We start from the raw sequence: 21,328 nt of genomic DNA on the forward strand, positions 1-21,328 counted from the left end.
TCTTGATCAAGCATAATTAGGTTTTTCTCCTTGCTCTAATGGGACAAAGCTACAGCTAGAGGTGATTTATGGCCAGACCGTGCTTTAGCCAACCTGTGACGTCAGTGAGAGAGAGACAGTGTGTGTGTGCGTGTGTGTGTGTGTGGATGCGTGTGTGTGTGTGTGTGTGTGTATGTGTGTGTGTGTGTATGTTTGTTGCTGTAAGTGGCATGGATGATGTTTCACTGGGCTACAGTGCACATCCAGGTCTTCTTCAAGGGAAATTGAAGGCAATAACATCTGACACCATAAGAGGTCATTCGAGTTAAATCACACACACACACACACACACACACACACACACACACACACATGCACAGAGGCACCTAAGAACACACGGTGACAACAATCGCAAAGTTTTTCTAGAAAAGACTTGCATGTTTGTCAAAGTGACGCATGCACACATGGATGCAGAGCGTCATGGCTGTACAGATACAGAAGCACACTCTTGAAAGCAGAGTGAGTCTTCATGAAGAAACACTGCTGTCAGATCAGCTGATATCGTACTGAAGGGACGGTGTTGGCCTTACTTTGCTCTTATTCCCTCTGACACTCACTACCACTCTTGCCTCCCTCTCTCTGAGGAGCGAACTACGTGTCCTGCATAAACACCCCAGTGCTCACCAGTGGTTTTTGTGTTTGTGCTGCAGTGCTTTCGGCCAACTAACAAAAAATGCCTCTCGTCTAGATACCTTCACGTCTTTGAACCAAAACTTACTGGTGTCAGCGATGGGTTGAGACACGAGTGCCTCGGCATGGGTGTTTAATACACCATTAGAGATCTCATTTATCTCCTCCACTCGCTGACTCCTAATGTTTCCCAGAAGCCCCCCTGCCAGGCTCACAGCTGGAGACCTGGAGGAGGTCTGCCTGGCACAGATCCTCGTCACACTGACGGGAGGGCTGCAGGGGTTTACTCGCTGCCAGGCAAACCTACCGCAAAGAGTAACATCATTAGACACTTCTCAGAGGTACAGCTTAAAGATGAATCATCCCCAAATTCTCAACTTGTTTTATATATTTTAAAGACGTTGTAGATTGTCACTTAGGCCTTCTTAAATGTAAACCACTAATTTTCGTCTAAAAATCTCTCTATCTCTGTGCAGTCTCTCGGCCTGGGTGAAGTGTAGCACTGCTAACTCAGTCAACCATAAACTTAGTCAATTATGTACATAATCCTTGTAATGAGATTTCCAATGGCATGGGCGAAACACTAACCCTGAGGGGCACAAGGCCGCGCTACATATCCGTAAGAAAAGGCAATCACTGCTGAACAACTCCTTCCATTTTCTCTCTCTGTTACTCTGTCTCACTCTGTCGCTTTCTTTCTTTCTTTCTCTCTCCCTGAGTCACTCCAGACACACACACACACACACACACACACACACACACAAACACAGGAAATAAACACTCGGACTCAGATTCGGAGAAAGCAGGGGTTCAGACAGGTGAGACGTCATCTATTTAAGCCATAACTCCTGGAGCCCAACAAAGCCCAAAACAAAAGAACAAGAGACGAGAGAGACACCCAATCACAGACTCACGTCTCATGTAAATTGTCCCACACAGAAGATGAGTCAGCACATATAAGATTACCAGGCATAAAAACTTTACTTTAAACTGGCCAGTGAATCTGTGCAATACATATTTTTTGTTGCACATTGTGTAGTGTTCTATAGGCTACATCAAATATTGCACGTCTAGTAAATATACAGTAGATACAAAATACATCATTTCCTTTGCTTTTTTCATTTCCATCTCTCTGCTCGGTTTTTAGCTGCATCCGGCACTTAGAACGGACGCCCACACTCCTTTGTAAATACATATTTTATAGTTGATATGTATTGCTATCAAAAAAGGATTTTAATATGCTGGGAGATTAGTTCCAAGCAGTGTTTTGTTTTTTTTTGGCATAAACATTAGTGTTAACCCCCTCCCCACCCTCTGACTCCTCTCCCACGCCTGTTGATGAATAATGGTGTAATTCCCTCTGGCATCTCCACGAGGCACGATCTGTCGAGAGACGTGGGAGGTCACGACTGTCACGGCAACCCTTTTTCTGTGCTTCCTCCCCAAAAAATTTGAAAAATACCAGCAAAAATACAGATCTACATACACAATATTCTGTAGTGTACATTTGTAGTTCCACCCGGGCTGATACCTGGCATCACTTAAGCCTCACTTTAGTTACATCACATGCATTTCTCTCTGTAACTTTTACGTAATAAACTTTTGCAGAAAAAAGCAATGCATCAAACGATCCAATATTTGGAGAAACAACACATACATCTGCATACTTAAATCATTAAATTGAATTGCATGTCATAGCCTGTGCCTTTTAAGGTCTATGAGGAAACATCTCCGTTCGGTTAAGAAAAAGAATTGCATTGCAGATTGTGGGATGTTTTCTTGCAATAGTCTGTCTGTCTTTTCCTCTCCGAATGGTTTAGAAAAGGTTTTAGAATTAACTGTTATTTTTCAAAAGGAAAAGGAAAATGTGCCCTTTCGTGTATGATTGTTTATGTGTTTGTTTTTGCTTGTGTGGGTGGGAATGTGGCATTATAGAATTATGTTAGTGGTGTCAGTGTCATCTGCGTATGGTAATTCATGTTATTAATTTCTTTTTTTCTCTCTCACCGCGAGGTTTTCTGTGTGGGTACGCGTGGGTATTTGTGTCTGTATGTGTGTGTGTGTGTGGGTAGGGTACAATGATTAATGAGTCTTGGAGACTGCCTGTGGGCTGAGATCAGGTGCAACACGATTTAACTTAGCAGCAAACACTCAATTCCTTTCCTACACATTCAATTAACCTGTCCCTTTGCACCTCTCTCAGCTTCCCCCGGAGAGCCATTCATCTCAGAGCTAACACATCGCTCTGCCGGGGCCACAGTCTCTGTTTAAAAAAGGCTGCGGTCGTGCAGCGCTCCGGTTTAAATGCCATCTTTTATTTGCAAATCCTTTGTGCTTGCAGAGTGAGATTCAAAGACAACTTTTAGAATTAGCCAGTGATGAGGATACACCACTATAATACATTATACTCAACATCTAATATTGGTCACTGGCACTGCTTCCTAAAAGCCTCATTTCAAGGCTTATTAAGTATCAAATTTATTTATAATTTACTAGTGAGATCATTATTTATAAATGGATAATACAAAGATTTCTGGGTTTAAGAAAAAGGGAGTGCCATAGTATGTTAAATGTTCATTAGTATTATTTGTGAGCTCAACAAAAACTTTGAGATTAATATGAGATTCTTTATATCAGGGATTGAATAATATCAGATACCAAAATATCAGCCGTAATATATATATGATTCCTAAGAAGTCTTGAGTTTTCAAACTTTAAAATTAAAAAGACATAACACAAAAGCAGCCACATAACGTTTTTTCTGCGTTGTTTATTCTCTAAATTAAAAGTTTTCACATTGGTGAAGATTTGCATTCAGACACAAAATTTGACATGTTGCCTGCAGTGACAGAGCCACAGAGTATATCACAGCTTTAATCCTCTTGAAGCCATTGTTTTGGTTTGTTAAAAACTGTGGCTATCAGCAGAGAACATTGTGGGACTCTGTCAGCAGCTATGTCAAAGCAGCTTTTAAAAGAAATAACAAGAAACCACTTGTATTTCTGACGAGTCACTGCAAACGACAAATCCAGTGAGAATCCTTATGATTATTACCATCACACTGTGCAGCACTTACTCACTCTTATAAAGCTCCACATGGAGCTTTATAGCATCTTGTAACTCATTGGTCTGGTTCTATTGTTGGTAGATGTACTGAGTTGGCTCACTCTCACCTTCCACCAGCACCAGATAGAGACTAGCTGGTGAACAGGCATTTTCTGGGCAGATAAGCTTCCTTCCTCAGTAGGTGGTGGAGACAAAATCAATGTTACATAGAGAGTGAATATTGGACTCAACCTTTGTACAGCAGCAAGAAATTTAATTCAGAAACAACTAGCTATTGTGTCTGTATATGCTGGGAGTGTAAATACGCAACTACAAGTTCATCACACTTATATTATGGTGAAAACTGTTATAGAAGAAAACTTATCATAATTATTATTCTAGTGTTTGCTTTATGTTGTCTTTATTACTCTCTATGTAGTGCAATATGATGATCAGCTTTATTTTGTCGGACAACTGCAATGGCCTTGTTTCATGTCAGATTCCATTTCTGCTGTATTGGTCACATATAAATGATCTTTACTATACCAGGTTTAGTTTATTTACTTCACAAATTCAGGATTGTACTCAAAACTTGGAAGAAGATGTAGTATTTGTCATGTCAACTTCAAGTACTTCAAGAGCACTTCCTATTCCGCCGTGTCATCTGTCCTTATCTGATTCTCACGGTCACTCTTTGTTTCACCCCTCACAGGTTGGAGCTTCAGTATGGGCTCAGCGTACCAGTTTCACAGCTGGAGGGTGTTTGTGGTCGTCTGCGCTCTCCCCTGTGTGTGTGCCGTGGTGGCTCTTACCTTCATGCCTGAAAGCCCCAGATTCTACCTCGAGGTAAACAGAATGACACAGTTTTGCAGCTTTCACTCTTCTTCTGAATCCGTATCTCAAGCATTTCCACACACCACAGTACTGTGTCACACACCATCTCGAGAAAACTACATCGAGCAAATATAAGAGCATTTGGACATTTTCACAGTGATGAGACCAAACCTCAGTGAGTCATCTGAATCCAGGGCTTAAAGACATTTAGCCACAGAATAGAAGCTGAGATCTGTGACAGCAGGTTTTCTGCTGCTGGATAATTAGCCTTTGAAGTAAAGTGAGTCACTGTTGTCGTGACTCTCATCATTTTGGCCCATCTGGGAGAAATCAAAGAGTCTGTGTTTTGTGTGCCGCACACATGCTTTATCTCGTCCTCTCTCTTTCTCCTCCTCTCCCTCGCCTTCCCTCCTGACAGGTGGGGAAGCACGATGAAGCCTGGATGATCCTCAAACAGATCCACGACACCAACATGAGAGCGCGTGGGCAGCCGGAGAAAGTCTTCACCGTGAGTGTTTGGTTCTGCAGCGGCGCCGTCTCTGCCGGGTTTCCTTGATGCTTAAGGAAGCAAAGAGGCTTATGTTCTGCCGCCACTGGGACAGGTTTTTTTTTACGCTTTCACCGTGCGGGATCGTATCTGTATTATGAAGCTTCTGAAAGCTGTTTTGTGTCATTCAGGCTTATGTGCTGCGCGAGCTGCACTTTTGGGAAAGCCTCTTAGTCAACACGTTTCTTGAATTGATCATTTACTGCAGTACACACTGTTTATGTTCACTTCATTACTGTCATATTATATTGTGATGCTTTCACTCTGGAGATGATCACACGATATTAACATTACCCAAATATAGATTACCCTGATTTTCCTAATAAAGTCAGGAGCAGGAGCAGGGGCGAGACAAGTGGGGCACTGGCCCCAGCTAAAATCGGATTGGCCCCTGAAGTGCCCCTGCCCTGTCAGAAGTATTTTCTTTCAAAACATTTTTTGTCAATTATGAACAACACTAACAAAAAATATTTGCTCAAAGCTATAGAGCTAACAGTAAACCATGAATGACTTAAATGTGCAACTTACTGAATCAGGAACCGTGTCTGGATGTTGGATATTGATGTTTCCCCTCTATGTAATTTCTGGCCCCTTTTTGGCCCCTTCATAAATTCTTGATCTGTCGCCAAATATTGTGATTACTTTATTATTTCTATTAGGCATTGGTTTTCTATTTACTCTGCATACACTTTATAATTTTCCTTTTCACTTAGTTATTCGACTGGACCTTTTTCTATATTGTGTTACTTTACTAACTTCGGAATTAATAAAGCCTATCTTATCTTCTCTTATCTTTAAATGTCTAGTTATACTGGTTGTCATGATTCATTTTTCAGGTAAACAGGATCAAGATCCCCAAACAGTTGGATGAACTGGTTGAAATGCAATCCGAGTCTGGCAACCCAGTATCCAAGTTTTTCTTCCGGATAAAGGCTGAAACACAGGGGGTAACTATTTCTATTTTTGTTCACTTTTATAGAAGCTATTTATTTCATTTTATGAAACACATTCCTGTCCTCCGCCTCAACCCCAGCATCTGTCTGGTGTTCACATGACATGAAATAAGTCTCTTGTCTGTCTTTAGATCTATCATAACCTGATGAAGTGCTTCAACTACCCAATGCGAGAAAACATGATACGTCTTGCCACGGTGTGGTTCACACTGTCATTTGGGTGAGCTCCTCTCTGATGTCATTTGTGTCGTGGAAAAACCAGACAAGTCTAATTTCTTGGGTCAGATAATAGCACTAGGCAGCTGGACTTTTGGGAAACCATATTACAGCTCTGTCATGTTGATCTCTCTGCTGTGCAGAGGCTGCATGGTCTCGAAATCAATCAGATTGTGTGGATCAATACTGGCACAGAGATAGGAAGGAAAAGCAGCAAGAGAGAAAAGAACAGCTTGAAAACACTTTTTAAAACCAAATGGAAACGGCAGGTGTCTCCTTGTGTTCTACTTTGTCTGTCTGGTAACCGAGGAGAGCATCTACAATCAGAATATGTCTCATTGTGGTTGCAGGTATTATGGGCTGTCAGTCTGGTTCCCTGACGTCATCAAACACCTTCAGGCAGATGACTACGCCTCCAAAGTGAAGATCCACAGCAATGAACGCATCGAGGACTTCACCTTCAACTTCACCCTGGAGAACCAGATACACAAAAATGGCCTCTTTATCAACGACCGGTAGGTCAACTTACCAGCATGATAAGTGGAGGCAAAATAGATATTATGAAGTTTTAAATGTGAACACTTGTTCAAGAAAAATAGGATGATTCAGGATTTAAGTCTTATGGATGATGCTGAACAGTATCTGTTTTACTTTTATGATAGAATATTAAAGACAGAATCTTACTGTTCTTTTTCAGATTCATCAATATGAAGCTGAAGTCCGTCACCTTCATTGACTCTACTTTTCGTAACTGCTACTTCGATGACGTGACGTCAGTGGGCTCCTTTTTCCGCAACTGTACTTTCATTGATGCTTTCTTCTTCAACACAGGTGAGGCACCAGGGTTTCAGATTCTTTCATTCAATGCAATATGTCTGATTCTCTGATTCATCAGGGGAAGTTGTGCAATGTAGACGAGTGATCTGTTTTGTTGCAGACATCTATGAGACCAAGTTGATCGACGGCACAGAGGTGATCAACAGCACCTTCACCCACAACAAGACAGGGTGTCAGATGACTTTTGATGACGACTACAGCGCCTACTGGGTTTACTTCATCAACTTCCTCGGGACCCTGGCTGTTCTGCCCGGCAACATCGTCTCCGCCCTTCTCATGGACAAAATTGGCCGTCTGTCCATGTTAGGTAAGAAAGAGCGCTGAGGGACGGGCTCGTGTTTGTGTGTGCACTTGAGTAATTGGTTTTCACATTGACTGTAGGATGCTGAAATGATTCATACTATGGATGTAGCATCCATCACTGAGTATGAAGGCAATTTCTATTATAGCTCCAATAATTTAGCTGAACATTAGTCAAATGAAGGACAAATGCACTAACTCCTGCTCCTTCACTCTCTTTGTGACTGTTTGTCAATCAGGTGGTTCCATGGTGTTGTCGGGCATCAGCTGTTTCTTCTTGTGGTTCGGCACCAGTGAGTCCATGATGATTTTCATGTTGTGCCTTTACAACGGTCTGAGCATCTCTGCCTGGAACTCCCTGGATGTGGTCACTACTGAGTCATTCCCTACTGCCAGGAGGTGAGCTGACTTATCACACACTCCGAGATAAAAATTTACATTTTACGTAAAAAACACTGACAGCTGTGGTTGCCGGAATAATTCTGTTAAAAAATACAGCAAAAATATGAGCTTTAAATAAAGACCTGTAAATTGTACAAATTCAAAAAAACATTGGAATTCCAAAAAACAGTTAATCCAACTTTCCTTTCTGTTAAATTAGCACAATCATGCTGTTATTAAATACATATTTCCCTCTAGCTTAACATGCTGTTGTTGCATGTAGAATTAAAACAAAAAATTCTTAAAAAATTATACAAATGTGTTTTTTATATTTTTATATATTTGTCTAAACATGCTTTCTATCCCTGATTCCCTCTCTCCACAGAGGAACAGGCTTCGGGTTCTGCAACGCTCTGTGTAAGCTCGCCGCCGTCCTGGGGAACCTGTTTTTCGGTTCACTCGTCGGCATCACCAAGGCCATCCCCATCCTCATGGCCTCGTCCGTGCTCGTTTGTGGAGGCCTGGTCGGACTCAGGTTGCCTGACACCAGGGCAAATGTTCTCATGTAACACCGTTGTGGCGTTCATCAGCATAAAAAAACTGGATCAAACCTGGGTGAGTCCGAGAGGACGCTCAGGCAGCGTTGGGTAAAAAGTGCAAATTGCTTGGTTCACACATATCTTTCATATCATGATGTTACCTCGGTGAAGCCACCTTTTCACGGTGCAATCATACAACTCCTACGATCAGTGTAAGTTAATAATAACCTCAGTCATTTTGTGAATGTATTATCTGGGAGTTGCTCAGAGACTTTGTTGGAGTTTCAGTTTCAGTGAGTCTTTGCACCTTGCCGCTGCAGCCGTGATCCTGCGCAGAGTCACCGCTTGGTTAAAGCTCAAGGCTTTTAATATTGATACGGTCTTATTAAGACGAGCCAGATGGGGAGACAAGTGAAAAACAAGCTGTAATGAGCACAGCCAACCTGCTGCTTGACAACATCAGGAATAGATGATCAGACAGAGCAGGCACACGACACACCGGTATGACAGCTGGCTTACCCACAGGACCCACATGCACAGGTCTTGTTGCAGATAGTGTGTAGAAAGTCCCTGTGCTTGAAGACATCAAAATCCACGCACACATCTGAGACGCAAATACATACTCAAAAATAGACCGAATATCAGAATACACACACAACACTGCATTTGGCTCAATGTGACATTTGCTCAGACGTCTGCAAACTTTTCAGAGTTAATGATAGTAGGACACCAAGCCCTTTGCATTTCCTACCCAGCCGAGAATCAATAAGGCCATCATGAAAAACTGTATATTCCTGTACCAATAACTGTCTAGTACGTTCAATCTGAGGATGTTTGCATTATTTTCTGCTTTGTCATTGTAGAAGTTCTACTGATTTTATCCAAGTGTTGTTAGTGTGGGTCGTCGCTCACGTGTATTATTTCTACAAAGGCTCTCTGATGAGCTCTCCCTCTGAGATTAGTTAGCTTTGTGTTGGATCTTGCTCGTGGCGGTGGCATTCACATGTCATGCCATGCTGCTTCCTTTTTAAAAATACTGAATGGCCTTTTTTAAATGTGCCTCTCCTTAACTGGAGCAGTCTGCCCATAGTCATGTGGTGTCCCGGGGGATACGAGGATCAGACAGAAACGGAAAAACAGAAGTGAATAGATCAAATACTCATGGGGGATTTGTGATTATGTGTGGAATTTGTTAGGCTGTGAACCTCTTCTCCTTTATTAGTCTTCCCCTTTTTTTATAAAGCTTTTATTTCTCTGGGAAAAACCTCCTCCTCTCATGAAGAAAAAAAACTGTTGCTACGACTAGTGACAGTGTATGATAATATGATCATATGGTGTAAGTTAACAACGCAAGACTATAAAGTAATAATGTAAATATCAGTCAGGGCCTCTTTGTGCCGCCCATGAGGAAAGTGTCTCCTAAGGAAACATTGGCTTTTTTAAAATTATTTTGTGTCTTATTCAAATCATCTAGGAAAAAATCGGCCCATTGTTTGTTTCGATAGCTGTTGTGAACAAACACAAATCTTGATGATTAATTCGATTTTTAACTAGGGAAAACTTTTTTTTGAACTTGCCATAATCGAACAATTGAAAACATGATCTACCTTGACCTGATGTGTCCTGTCTTTCAACATTGGAGCCTCAATTCATCTTTGAGAATATCCAAGGGGGTGACATGTTAAAATACCTCTAAATATTTAGCAATCAAATATATTTAAACAGCTGAGACTGTTGAGCTTCTTGCAGTCTTGTTTATTTTGTCCTTGCGGGTTGTATTTTCTGTGGCTAATAGCTGAATAGAGTTCTCCCCTGTTTCTGTGTTATTGCAGCATAGAGGTAGTTTCTTGATCTGCAAACGGCTCTCGAGACTATTTAAAAAATAAATAAAAAAAGGCTTCCAAACTGGTACTGTACACTCAATTTCCATAAACCTATCGTTTTCACAGATTTTCAGTTGGAAACACATAATGAGGTGTGCTGCTATTGTGCGATAGATATTTTTGACCATATGATTTAAATATTTTGAAACTAAAGTATGACATACATATATTAAATGAATGCACTGATGTCAAAAGCAATGACTTTCGCCCAGCGTCACTGCAGTGAAGTACTGATCTGTATGTTTCTCGGCTGGTCTCCCTTTTGTGTATACTGGGGAGAATTCATGTTCCTTGTTATGTTTGAGGTATTTGGGGGATTTCTTTCTCTATGTACTGTATTTATGTGTGTTTATGCGAGTGTGTGTAAGAATGGGAAAGCTAATCCTGTATGTGTGTGTGTGTGTGGATGCACGAGTATAAATATTATGTACATATCAAAGCTGATATTGGTGAAGTTCTGGGTTAAATGTGTATAAAATCCTTGATCGATTCATGTGTCTCCTGCTCTGTCAAAGTGATAAATCCATCTCCTGTATCTCTGTTGTACATCTCTGTGTGTCCTTGGCTTAACTCCCTTCTCACCTGCTACTTTGTGTGTGTGTGTGTGTGTGTGTGCACCAACTTGCATGTATGTAAGAAAACTTCCATTATTTTGTGGTCAACTTTGCGTTCTTACTGTAAACTTCTTCTGGCAGAAAATGATGGCAATATTAAGAGTTTTGTTGAAGAAAATGTGAATGTATCACTCTGTTGATCCATTTATGGAGGTAATTAAGTGTATGTGGAGAATACAGTTGTGTGTTTTATTGTATGCCAGTCATAGGATGACTGAGCTGTGTGTTCAGAGATCTGTAAGTGTGGAAAGATGTGAAGAAATATTTGCCAAATGATGCTCTGTGAATAATGTGTAAAACTGGAAAGGCAGGGATTGCAGACTGTGCTGCATATATACAATAATATATATACAATAAAAGCTATGTTCTCTAGCAAAGCAATTCTGTGCTTCTGTTATTTTTACACATTACATTACTGCACTTGTTTAAAGACATTTGAGATTTAGTAAATTTCATTCCCTTTTGTTCACTACTTACATTAGTCAACCTATTTGGTGTGAATACAACTATTGCAGTTAAATAGTGTAATATAAGACAACTGTTAAATAAAGTCTATCTTCACAAAGGTAATTCAGTTTTGCTGAAACTGTTGTAGAAAATGCTGTGTCAATTGTATGGTCATGTTAGAGTTTATGCAACAGTTGTGCTGCAGTATTGTGTTTCCAAAATTGTATGTAACATCATTGATATGTGTGAAAATATAATAAGGGACAACCCCCTGTGTAATAGGAAACTTAGTGTGAATACATGCAGAGAAACACTTTCAATAAAGTTGTGTTCCTTATAGTTCCTACAAACATAATTTCAAAGTAATGCTGCCATCTAGTGTCTGAAATAAGCTATTGACATTATTAGAGTACTAGGTATAGCATCTTTAATAAAGTCAGATGTAAAAAAAAATGCTATTACATATATATATTATTGTATACATGTGCCTATAATTCCAATTTTTTTATACAATTAATTACAATTATTTTAAAACCTCGAAGAAAAAAAAGTCGAAGACTATATTTTTCAGAATACACGTTAGTAAATTACATTAATTTGTGTTTTATTTACAGTATGTAAGTTAGTTTTTTATTTAATTTCTATTAAGTGCAGTTCAGAATTGATTTAAAGTTTTTATTTCTGGACATAGACAAAGGCTTTGGACCAGAGGTTACTTTTCTGTCTATTTTAATAATTTTATTGTATTTTATCTTGCTGCTTTTCTCATAATGTGCGCTATTGCTGTGTGATCATAAAATTGCTTTTAATTGTGTCTTATTGTTTGCCTTTTCACTGTTTCCTATTGTTTGCATCTGCTTGTAAAGGGGGGGTGGAAGGACACATTTGGAGGAGCCTTGGAATTGGGAGGTAATTGGTCTACAAACGAATTGAGAAACAGCTCATATGTAGTTTTGTGACCGTTGGGGGCACCACTAAGCATTTACGCCTAGGGCACCCAAATGGCTAGAAGCGGCCCTGGTGGTGGTCTTCCCCATGGTCGTCCCTTCGCAGTGAGAGCAGTGTATTGCACCTTTTTGACCAGCAGATGGCGCAAGGTGCTAAAAGTCCAGGTCCTGTCCCGTCAATCATTTCACCTCAGATAAGGAGCCCGGCGAGCCGCGGGGGAGCAGAGCCCGAGGAGAGAACGCGCAGCATGGGGGTGGTCTGCCAGTGACAGTCGGTTTGTTTTCACATGTGACTCCTGAGAAGGACACTTTCTGTCATTTTGTGCTCATCGACTCGGCCGGGGAGGAGGCGCGGCGCTCTGCGGGCTGTAACGTTAGTTTGCTCGTGGGCTGAAGCGCGCTCCAGTTCAGACGAGTTCACACGAGTGGAGGAGGAAACGAGGCAGGATGCACCATGAAGAAACCGCCACTGTACAAAAGCCTCGCTATGGAAGTAAGTAGCGCGGGGTTTTATTCGGCTAACGCGGCGGTTACAGTCACGGGGAGCCTTCAACCAGCTAGCGGGAGTTTGTGGTGCCTTCACCGGGAGGTTTGATCAGCAACAGGTGGTTGAGCTCCAGCTGAGCAGCAGCGGGGCGCCTTCTGTAGGTGTGGCAGAAAAGTGACGTTCAACGTGGTCAGACGCGAATGAGAGTTTACAAACTATAACTTGAAAAGGTCACAGTTGAATATTCACTTCACTGTTTGTTAAATTAAAGTTAGGAGATAGTTTAGTTTGGGTTCCAGGGTAAAGGTGTTGATAACTCCCGACCCTCCCATTGAACGGCACCTTTTCACTTGAAGTGCACTCAGAGTCTTTTATCATCTATTTATTTAATGGTGGCCTATCAGCCTCTCTACACATTTGGCATTTTCTCATAGGTTAACCATTAACTTGGGATTTGGCTGCTGCTGCGGAGAAATCTATAACCTGTGTCCATTAGTATGCCAGGAATGTACCTGAGTGATGTATAAAACAAGTAAATGCTCTACGTGTGCACAATGCTTCACTAGATAAAGTTGCACTGGAGATATCCTGTCACTTGACCACATCTGGGGGCAAGGTACGACTTCTGAGAGATAACGCCAGTCAATGATGTCATCAGTGGAGTCCTTCTGCCTTTGACTTCACTCATTGTAGAGACACAACTAAAATTTGGACTCTTTCATTTGCTGCCCCTTATGTGCAGCCTTATAAAAGCCTCGGGTTGTTTTTCCCAGTTGGCCTCCCCAGAAAGTTGGGTAGCTAAAAGACAAACAGTGAGTCATAATCATAGAGCTCGTAGCTCTGGTTCATGACAAACAAAAGACAATAAATGCATCCTGAGGGTTAAATATAAGGCTCAGTTCAAGTGTGCAGAAAAGAGACTCCAGGAAGTGTGTGTTTGTGCGTGTGTGTGTGAGTCAGCAGAGGTAGTGTGTAATGGCTGCACTGGGGTTGCTCTGGCCTCTGAGATCAATGTTCATTCATACAGATTTGTAACCGCCGCACAGCTGGGCTGATGTGGTCGGATGGCCGGATACAGAGCTCATGGGGGGTGAGGGACACTTTTTGTGTGTGTACTTTTGCAGGGACGCCACTATACTAAGACTTAGACCTAGATTTGTCAGCTGCACAGTCGTGCTGCCCATCTTTCGCTCCACCACATCTCTAAGGTACCCTACGTTCATGACAGTTGTAATGTTTTATTTCTGCTTAAACTGTTGATTCCATTTAATTATCATTTTGGAGGCAGCAATTGAAACACATTTTTTTTCTGTAACATTTTCCAGCCCATACTTTATATATTAGTGAGGGTAAGCTAAGTGAGAGCCAGGCCTAATGCAGTGCAGTTCAGCTCCAACACAAACTCCATCCTCAGAAGTGATCGTACAATTATAACAACTTCTCTCTAAATCAATTTCAGTAGAGATGAACATTTTTAACCTTCACGAACGTAGGATTTGCTGCAGGACTGCTGCATTAGTTTTAGCTGGGTGTACCTAATAAACTGCCAACTAAGTGCGTCAAGCCTGCATTGAGAGCTTGTGAACGGATGCAGGTGGCTGATGAATAGACAGAGTTTAATGGAGAGAGCTTGAGAGCTTTAAAGCCCCACAGAGACTTCATGAACAGAATATATGTTCCTGAGAGAAATCGTTTTCGATGCTGCACTGCAAAAACAATAAGTACAATAAAGGATCTGCAGGCGTAACATGCTGTAAATGACATGACTCCACTAAGTAATTGACGCACAGTTCAGCATTACAGGGCTCCAACTCTAAATCTACCCTTGCAGCACTGGGATTAACAAACTATTATTTAAGTTGATCAATAAACGGGTTTAACCAGTTTCACTTAAAGGGATAGTTCCCCGAAAAATGTAAATCCACTCATTATCTACTCACCACTGTGCCGATGGAGGGGCGGCTGTCTCAGAGGTAACCAGTGTTGCAGCCAGATCCAATGCAGTTGAAGTAACTTGTGACTCCTTCTTCAGACGTAATAAAACAACGGAAAAAAACATAACATTCCTCCATACTGCTCGTGTGGTGTCTTCCAAAGTGTCTGGAGGGCCCGACTTTCATATTTGAAACACTGTCCTTTACGTATTGTTTGTTATGCCCCTGTGACTCAAAGTGTTTTCCAACACTTTAAATTCATGTTGCATGTGGACAAAAAATAAATTGACTCTGTTGTGTTTTTGCATGAATCTTTGCAGTATGCGCATTATTCAATGATATTTGAGATCCTATCATTAAAAGGATAGGATCTCAACGCTGCTGGTCTGTAGTTGAACTCGAGACAATGCTCTTGGTCCAGTTTGATAAAGTTCTGTTTTTGAAACTGAGCAGACATTGTTCCTTCACTCAGCCAGAAATAAAGCGATTTGATTGGATTAGATTAGAGTGGGGTAAGAAGTATTTTGAGGGGGGGGGGGCTTGGATCTCATTAAGCCGCAGGTAAAGGTCAACTCTCAGCAGAAGTTACTTAGACACCCCACTAAGGCCACTACGACATGAGCTTTTCTTTTCCCACATAAAGGGGCTCAGTGGAGCGTGTGTTAGAGGATAATGTCTGAGGGGTTATCAAACTCTTACAAAATCAATTAGATCCCCTTTATAAATATCCTGCTTTAAACCTGTCAATTTATCCTTTTATATATGTACCAGTAAGAATCCTACTGCTAAGTATCAGCTAAATAATTTAACAATTTGCATGCATCCGCTTACAATGAACTTTTAATGTCCGTCTAATTACCAAATTATTTTGAGAATAATTTAAATGTGAATTTGTACAGTGGATAAATAAGCTGTTATGTTAAAGATAACCTACTGTATATATATGATTCTTAAACCTGCACTGGCTAATCCTCTTATTGAAGTGATCTTTCCTGGGATCTGATCTCTTCTGAAAACTAGAATTGCCCTCAGTACAGTGTATACCTCTGCCAGATCTGTATTTGGATACATATAAAACTGCACACACTCATCAATACCATCCCTTTTAAATATGTCGGAAGTTTTTCATTCATTCACAAATATTTTTCTGAAAAATAGCTCTACCTAGCAATGCTAAAAGAAATCATGGTCCAGCTCTTCACTAAAATGTATTGAGCATTTTCCTCAGTAATGCCCAAACCCTCCTTGGTGGAGGTATTTATATATTTTTTTATGTTTCACCATAATTTATTAGGCACAAGCATTAGCATATTGAACAAATAATTACATGATATAAGATTTTTTTTTTTTTTTTTTCAGCCATTCAGGATGATGAGAGGCTGTCAGCAGAGGAGATGGACGAGAGGAGACGACAGAATATCGCCTATGAGTACCTGTGTCACCTGGAGGAGGCCAAAAGGTAAGAAGTGAGGCAACACAAGGAGCTGGCAGGAAGGCGGGAGGGAGGGATGAAGGGAAACAACCTTGGAGATAAGAGCAGCTTAATGGCAACTGCTGACTAAAGCCAACCACTTTCCTTTAGGTTGTTTACTCTGTCACATCTCGGAGCTCCTTGGAATATGGGTGGGTTATTTGAGTCAAGCACTCCATGGTTTCTTTCATGTTTGATTATCTAGAACAGTTTCACAGTACAAGTTTGCGTTTGCACTTTGTTATGCAGATAATAAAGCAGCAGGACGTGTTTGAGAAATTAAGTGATGCAGCGAAAGTGTAAAAAACATGGTGGCCTCCGTAGAGAGGACCCGCTCCTGAAGTAAATATAAAGTATCTTTAGATATTAAGAGCTCATTTGAGCGTAAAGAAAACAATAATTCAGACAATTGAGATGAAACACATTAGTGAAATTATCACTAGTATTATTTTATATTTAATTGCTGCCAATAGATCCCTTTCACTTAAATCTTACACACTCAACCTTTAAAGTCATTATTTGTTGAATGAATCAAATAACAATCTAGAAAGTTTTTTGATATATTTGAGTATGGGAAGTGGATATTTTTTTTTCCTGTTAGCTTGCTCTCATTTCCACAATCTTTTTCAATAGTAATTCTAAAGAAAACATGAATCTGATGAAGAATCAAGGTGCCTGAGCAAAACTAAAACGTGCTTCAACAAAACCACTTCCTGTCTTGGGGCATCCACTTGAACAGACAAGAACAGGAAGTGTGACCTAGCCTATTTAACACGGTGATCTGTGACAGCCCCTCCCTGTCATGAAGAGATTATTCCCAAAATGGAATATTTATGCTCAAATCCATTTTAGCAAGCTGTAGTTTAGTGGTGATTCAACAAGATTACTGTTTGACAACCAAACATGCACTTTGACTTTGTAAAGACTGTTTGAATAGCCTACATCATCTGCTTATGTCACGGGATAATAAGGGTCTACAAGGGCAGTCAGGCTAGACTAAGCACAGATTCAGTCATACATCATTCAGTAACTGGGCCACACCTAGATTATGACACATTTGTCTTGGAGCCGTTTGCTGCTAAAAGTTTATTGTAAGAGCTGAGCTGTTTACTTTACAGTTTAGAGAACAGTTGCTTTAGTGAGACACTATGGTAAACCACAAAATGGCCACTATTTTAGTCTCGTACACACACTTTTACTTTGTGGCTTTCTGTTACACCACCCCAGTGCCACTGACTTCTCCCTCACTCCTGGTAATTGTGCAATGGAGCCTCTATTCCGGGAGAGGTGTCACATTCGATTAGGATTAAGACACAAGTCTAATGAAGCTGTTGTCCACAGAGAGCATGGGATTAGGTCCTGCTCTCTTGGGTCAGGAGTCAGCAGTCACTGAAGCCAGGTAGCCTTGAGGAAGCAACTCTCTGGCGTACACCTGAGTTATGATCTTATAAGAAGAAATTATTGAATCCCAAACTCCAGAACATTGGTAGTGACAAATGTTTGACCATGCACAGGCAGGCAAATGTTTGTAAAACACCCCTTTATTTAGCAAGTTCAAATTGTATTATTGGACATGCAAAGATAATTCTTTGTTAATTTTTTTTTAATCCATAGGTTCGTCATGTATAAAAGGTCAGGTCATTAGGACAATGAAGTTTGTTTGTAATTATTATTTATTCATATGAATGAAGAAACATCTAGTTTGTTATTCATTCTTTTTGAATTTTAATTGATTCACACAATTTCGCAATTTTAATTCATGACTGTTCAAAGGGTGACAATTTGTTTCTCCTCCATATTTACGTCATTGTTTATTCTATTAGTTGAGTGATGAATAGCAGAAGCTTATGCTGGTGCTAATCAAGATTCGACTAAAGAAATAAAACAAAAAAATTATACCTCTGCTTTATCTACTGTGACACAGCTCGACGTCTGCTGTGATAAGAGACAGACTACTGGAATAAATCTAGGTCTGTCCAAAGTCAAAATGTCACATATGATCTACTTGCATATTTCATTTGAAGCCGGAAAACTTTACATGCTTTATTGTTCAAAGTCTTCTATGTTTTGAGCTTAACTTTGTGGGTGGTGTTGTCAGTACACAAACACACACACACACACACACTGTAACCAGACTTTGTACCCTCACTGGAGAGTAAACAGTTGCTGGTTTAAACTAGTAGCTTTTTTGGATGCTGACCATTTTGGTTTTGGCATGACCGATACAGGTCCACTCCTGAGCTATTTTGAGATGTGAATGATACTATCCTAATTTGTATAGACACCCTGTCCCACAGCACACAATTTAAGTCTCTCTCCTTGCACACACAGAGGCAAAGTCACAAATACAAACTCATGACCAGCATGACTAAGCTAGATGACGCAAGAAGAAACTTTGTAGACAGAAATACTGTAGCTTAAAACAAAGGACTGTAGTTTACTAAATATGTGTTGAGATGTGACAACTTAAAGTCCGGCAGTCCAGAGAGCTGTGTTGTGTTGAGCTCGGTGGCCACAGATTGGACAATGACAGGAAGGCCTGCTGTTGAGGGTTGTAAACAGGACTATACCCTGTCTTGCTTCAGGAGACAAATTCCCCCTGCATTGTTCTAAGTACAGGAAGTGAAGCTCTGTTGCCCATGCAGGATGTTACTTTTGACTTTTTTCATATTCCCGCCCACAATGTTTTTGCTTTCTTTTTTAGACAGGTATGTTTTTTTTCCTTTTCTTTTCTATGCAATCATCTGTGTGTGTGTGTCACTTCTTTATGACCTTTTCCAGCATAAACACTGACCTTGTCAGGACCAGTAGACCTCATTGGGAACAATGCCCGGGCCTAATGAGGACACAATTTCGGAGGTCCTAATTAGCGATAGGGGTATCATGTGAATTGCGGTTATAGGTTAAGGTTTGGTATGAATGGTTCATGGTTAAGGATACGGGTTTTGGTTAGACTGGAAGTCAATGGGAAGTCCTTATAAGGATAGCTGCACAAAGAGTGTATTAGAGAGAGGACCCTGTGTCTGTATCCGTTTTTGAAGTCATTCATCTACAAATGGGCTTTTCCTGTCAGGCAACATTGTGTCCGTTGTTGTAGTTTAATTGATTCATCATTATGGTGATGCTACAATAGCATCTGCTTGATACCAGGTCCAGAAATGCCTACTCAACATCAGTGTTGGTAATTAGATTTGGGAGAAGAGCCTGTACCTGGTAATCTTAACCATACCAGTAATTGACTAAGAAAATCATCCTTGAATTACTGATATTATGTTTAACCAATAACCAGGTTTCAATCTGTGGTGAAGTGCCAGACACATATGTAATAATGTCTTGAACTTTCTTTGATCCCTAACCTGTAAAAAATATCTTAAAAAAGGACTAGATCTATGTTATGACATGTGTTCCTGTATTATCCAACATGTTTCCAACATTGTTCAAACCCAGAGAATTACAGGATGTTTCATTTCGGACGCCTTTGAATTGCTTCATATCTGCTTTACTCTTGGCTTTGCCCTCCTCTGCTGTAACCTCTGGGGCAAATGACGGTTGACAAAGAAAAAACACGCTGCTAGCCATTTTTTTTACTGTCCAGTTTACAAAACACTGAAGTATGGTGTAGGGTTTCTCTTGCATCAGCTGACGTTCCTGGTTTCGCACATGCTTTATCATTTTAAAGTGCCACACCCACTCCCCTCACTGGGTTTATATTGATGGTACATGATGTGTTGTGGTTATCCTTAATGTGCTGACACTTATTGTGGGAGAGTGTATCTGTAGCACCCACTTGTCCTTAATTAACACAAACATGGTGTCCGTGGGCCTGCATGTGGGAAGGTACACTTTATTGCTTTAAGGCTCAAAGTACACAGGAGTTGCTGGTACTAATGAAACTCATAAATGAAATGTAAACAAACTATATCAACGCGCACTGAACACCTTTACAAAAGCTATACTCAACTGTACAATGACGAGCAACACTTTTTGTCATTTCATTGTGCATCAATCAGGGCTGTGGTGTGACCGAAGTAATAAATATGGTGTCCCACTTCCAGGCAGTCAGATAATGTGTAACAGATTTTCAGACCATGATGATTCACAGTGCTCACAAATCATTCACTAGCACTTAGGAATGTATTTTTGCTAAGATCTCAGGGAATCGACTGGCACAGGCTGCAGGTCTGAAGTCACGATTCAACCTCTTAAAGGGACATGACATCAGTCAGAAAGATGGTTCAACATTAACTGAATATTCTCTGTTCTCTTTTTATTTTTTCGAACGTCTGAGATTCACTTCCACTGACATTGTTGAAGTGAAACACATTAACCTTTGCCATTGATCAGTTAAGACTCTAGATTAATTGATTATTTGATAATTTAATCATCCTTAACCCGAAATTGTACCTTCACATGGTGTCACACTGCCATTCTTTCCACAGCCCCCTTCCCAAAGCAGGTTGGGAACAGTGTTAGTGTTGCCTGTAACAATACAGTTATCTCAGCAACACATTTGTCACGGTGTTTAACCAAAAACCTGTCAGTTAACTGTAGCAGCAAAAGCCTCAGTGTGTAATGAATAAATACTGAATGACTGGTGCCAATTTAATGAAAGCCAGGCTAAGATCTCAGGTGCCAAGGTAAACACACCAGAGAGGGTGTTTTTGAATGAATAGCATCACATGGTGTGAATTATTAGAAAGGAGTCAATAAACTGAGCATGACATCTTAATACTCTGGGGATTTTAGTTTCTTAGACAATGAGAACTGTACCTGAGGTTGATGTTTGTGTACTTTCAGGTGGATGGAGGCCTGCTTAGAGGAGGACCTACCTGCTACCACAGAATTGGAAGAAGGGCTGAGGAATGGCGTGTATCTGGGAAAACTCGCCAATTTCTTTGCCCCCAAGATGGTGTCGGAGAAAAGGATCTATGACAGAGATCAGGCCCGCTATAAGGCAAGTCTCCATAATTTTGCCTTCAAAACATTTTAAGCTTCCCTCTTTGGGTAAGGTCCATTTTTTCCTCCTTGAATTTTAAACAATACTTGTTGTAATCAGTTTGGTTATTCAGTAGGGGGGGTGTTGGTTGTAAGTGAGCCAGATCAACTGTTGAATGTGTTTTGCATTCATTGATGATACGATTGCTTTTCTGTAATTATTGTTATATATTGTATATAATCATATAACAAATCCTTTATCATTGTCAGTAGTGGGACATTTTCCAAG

General features: G+C 40.5%; 2 protein-coding genes across 2 annotated transcripts in view; both read left to right on the plus strand.

The window, feature by feature from the left end:
- sv2ca (synaptic vesicle glycoprotein 2Ca) overlaps positions 1-11,592 on the plus strand; it is a 29,036-nt gene extending 17,444 nt beyond the window's left edge. Inside the window, exons 5-13 of the mRNA XM_062379744.1 lie at positions 4,427-4,560; positions 4,967-5,056; positions 5,932-6,042; positions 6,180-6,268; positions 6,615-6,779; positions 6,962-7,095; positions 7,202-7,408; positions 7,641-7,800; positions 8,168-11,592. Coding sequence (XP_062235728.1) covers positions 4,427-4,560; positions 4,967-5,056; positions 5,932-6,042; positions 6,180-6,268; positions 6,615-6,779; positions 6,962-7,095; positions 7,202-7,408; positions 7,641-7,800; positions 8,168-8,351 — 1,274 coding nt within the window. The 3' untranslated portion in view covers positions 8,352-11,592. The remainder of the gene's footprint in view (positions 1-4,426; positions 4,561-4,966; positions 5,057-5,931; positions 6,043-6,179; positions 6,269-6,614; positions 6,780-6,961; positions 7,096-7,201; positions 7,409-7,640; positions 7,801-8,167) is intronic.
- Positions 11,593-12,422: 830 nt separating this feature from the next.
- iqgap2 (IQ motif containing GTPase activating protein 2) overlaps positions 12,423-21,328 on the plus strand; it is a 29,769-nt gene continuing 20,863 nt past the window's right edge. Inside the window, exons 1-3 of the mRNA XM_062382126.1 lie at positions 12,423-12,705; positions 15,993-16,092; positions 20,902-21,058. Coding sequence (XP_062238110.1) covers positions 12,660-12,705; positions 15,993-16,092; positions 20,902-21,058 — 303 coding nt within the window. The 5' untranslated portion in view covers positions 12,423-12,659. The remainder of the gene's footprint in view (positions 12,706-15,992; positions 16,093-20,901; positions 21,059-21,328) is intronic.

This window comes from Platichthys flesus, chromosome 3, assembly GCF_949316205.1.
Source record: "Platichthys flesus chromosome 3, fPlaFle2.1, whole genome shotgun sequence".
In the NCBI taxonomy this organism is placed as follows: Eukaryota; Metazoa; Chordata; class Actinopteri; order Pleuronectiformes; family Pleuronectidae; genus Platichthys; species Platichthys flesus.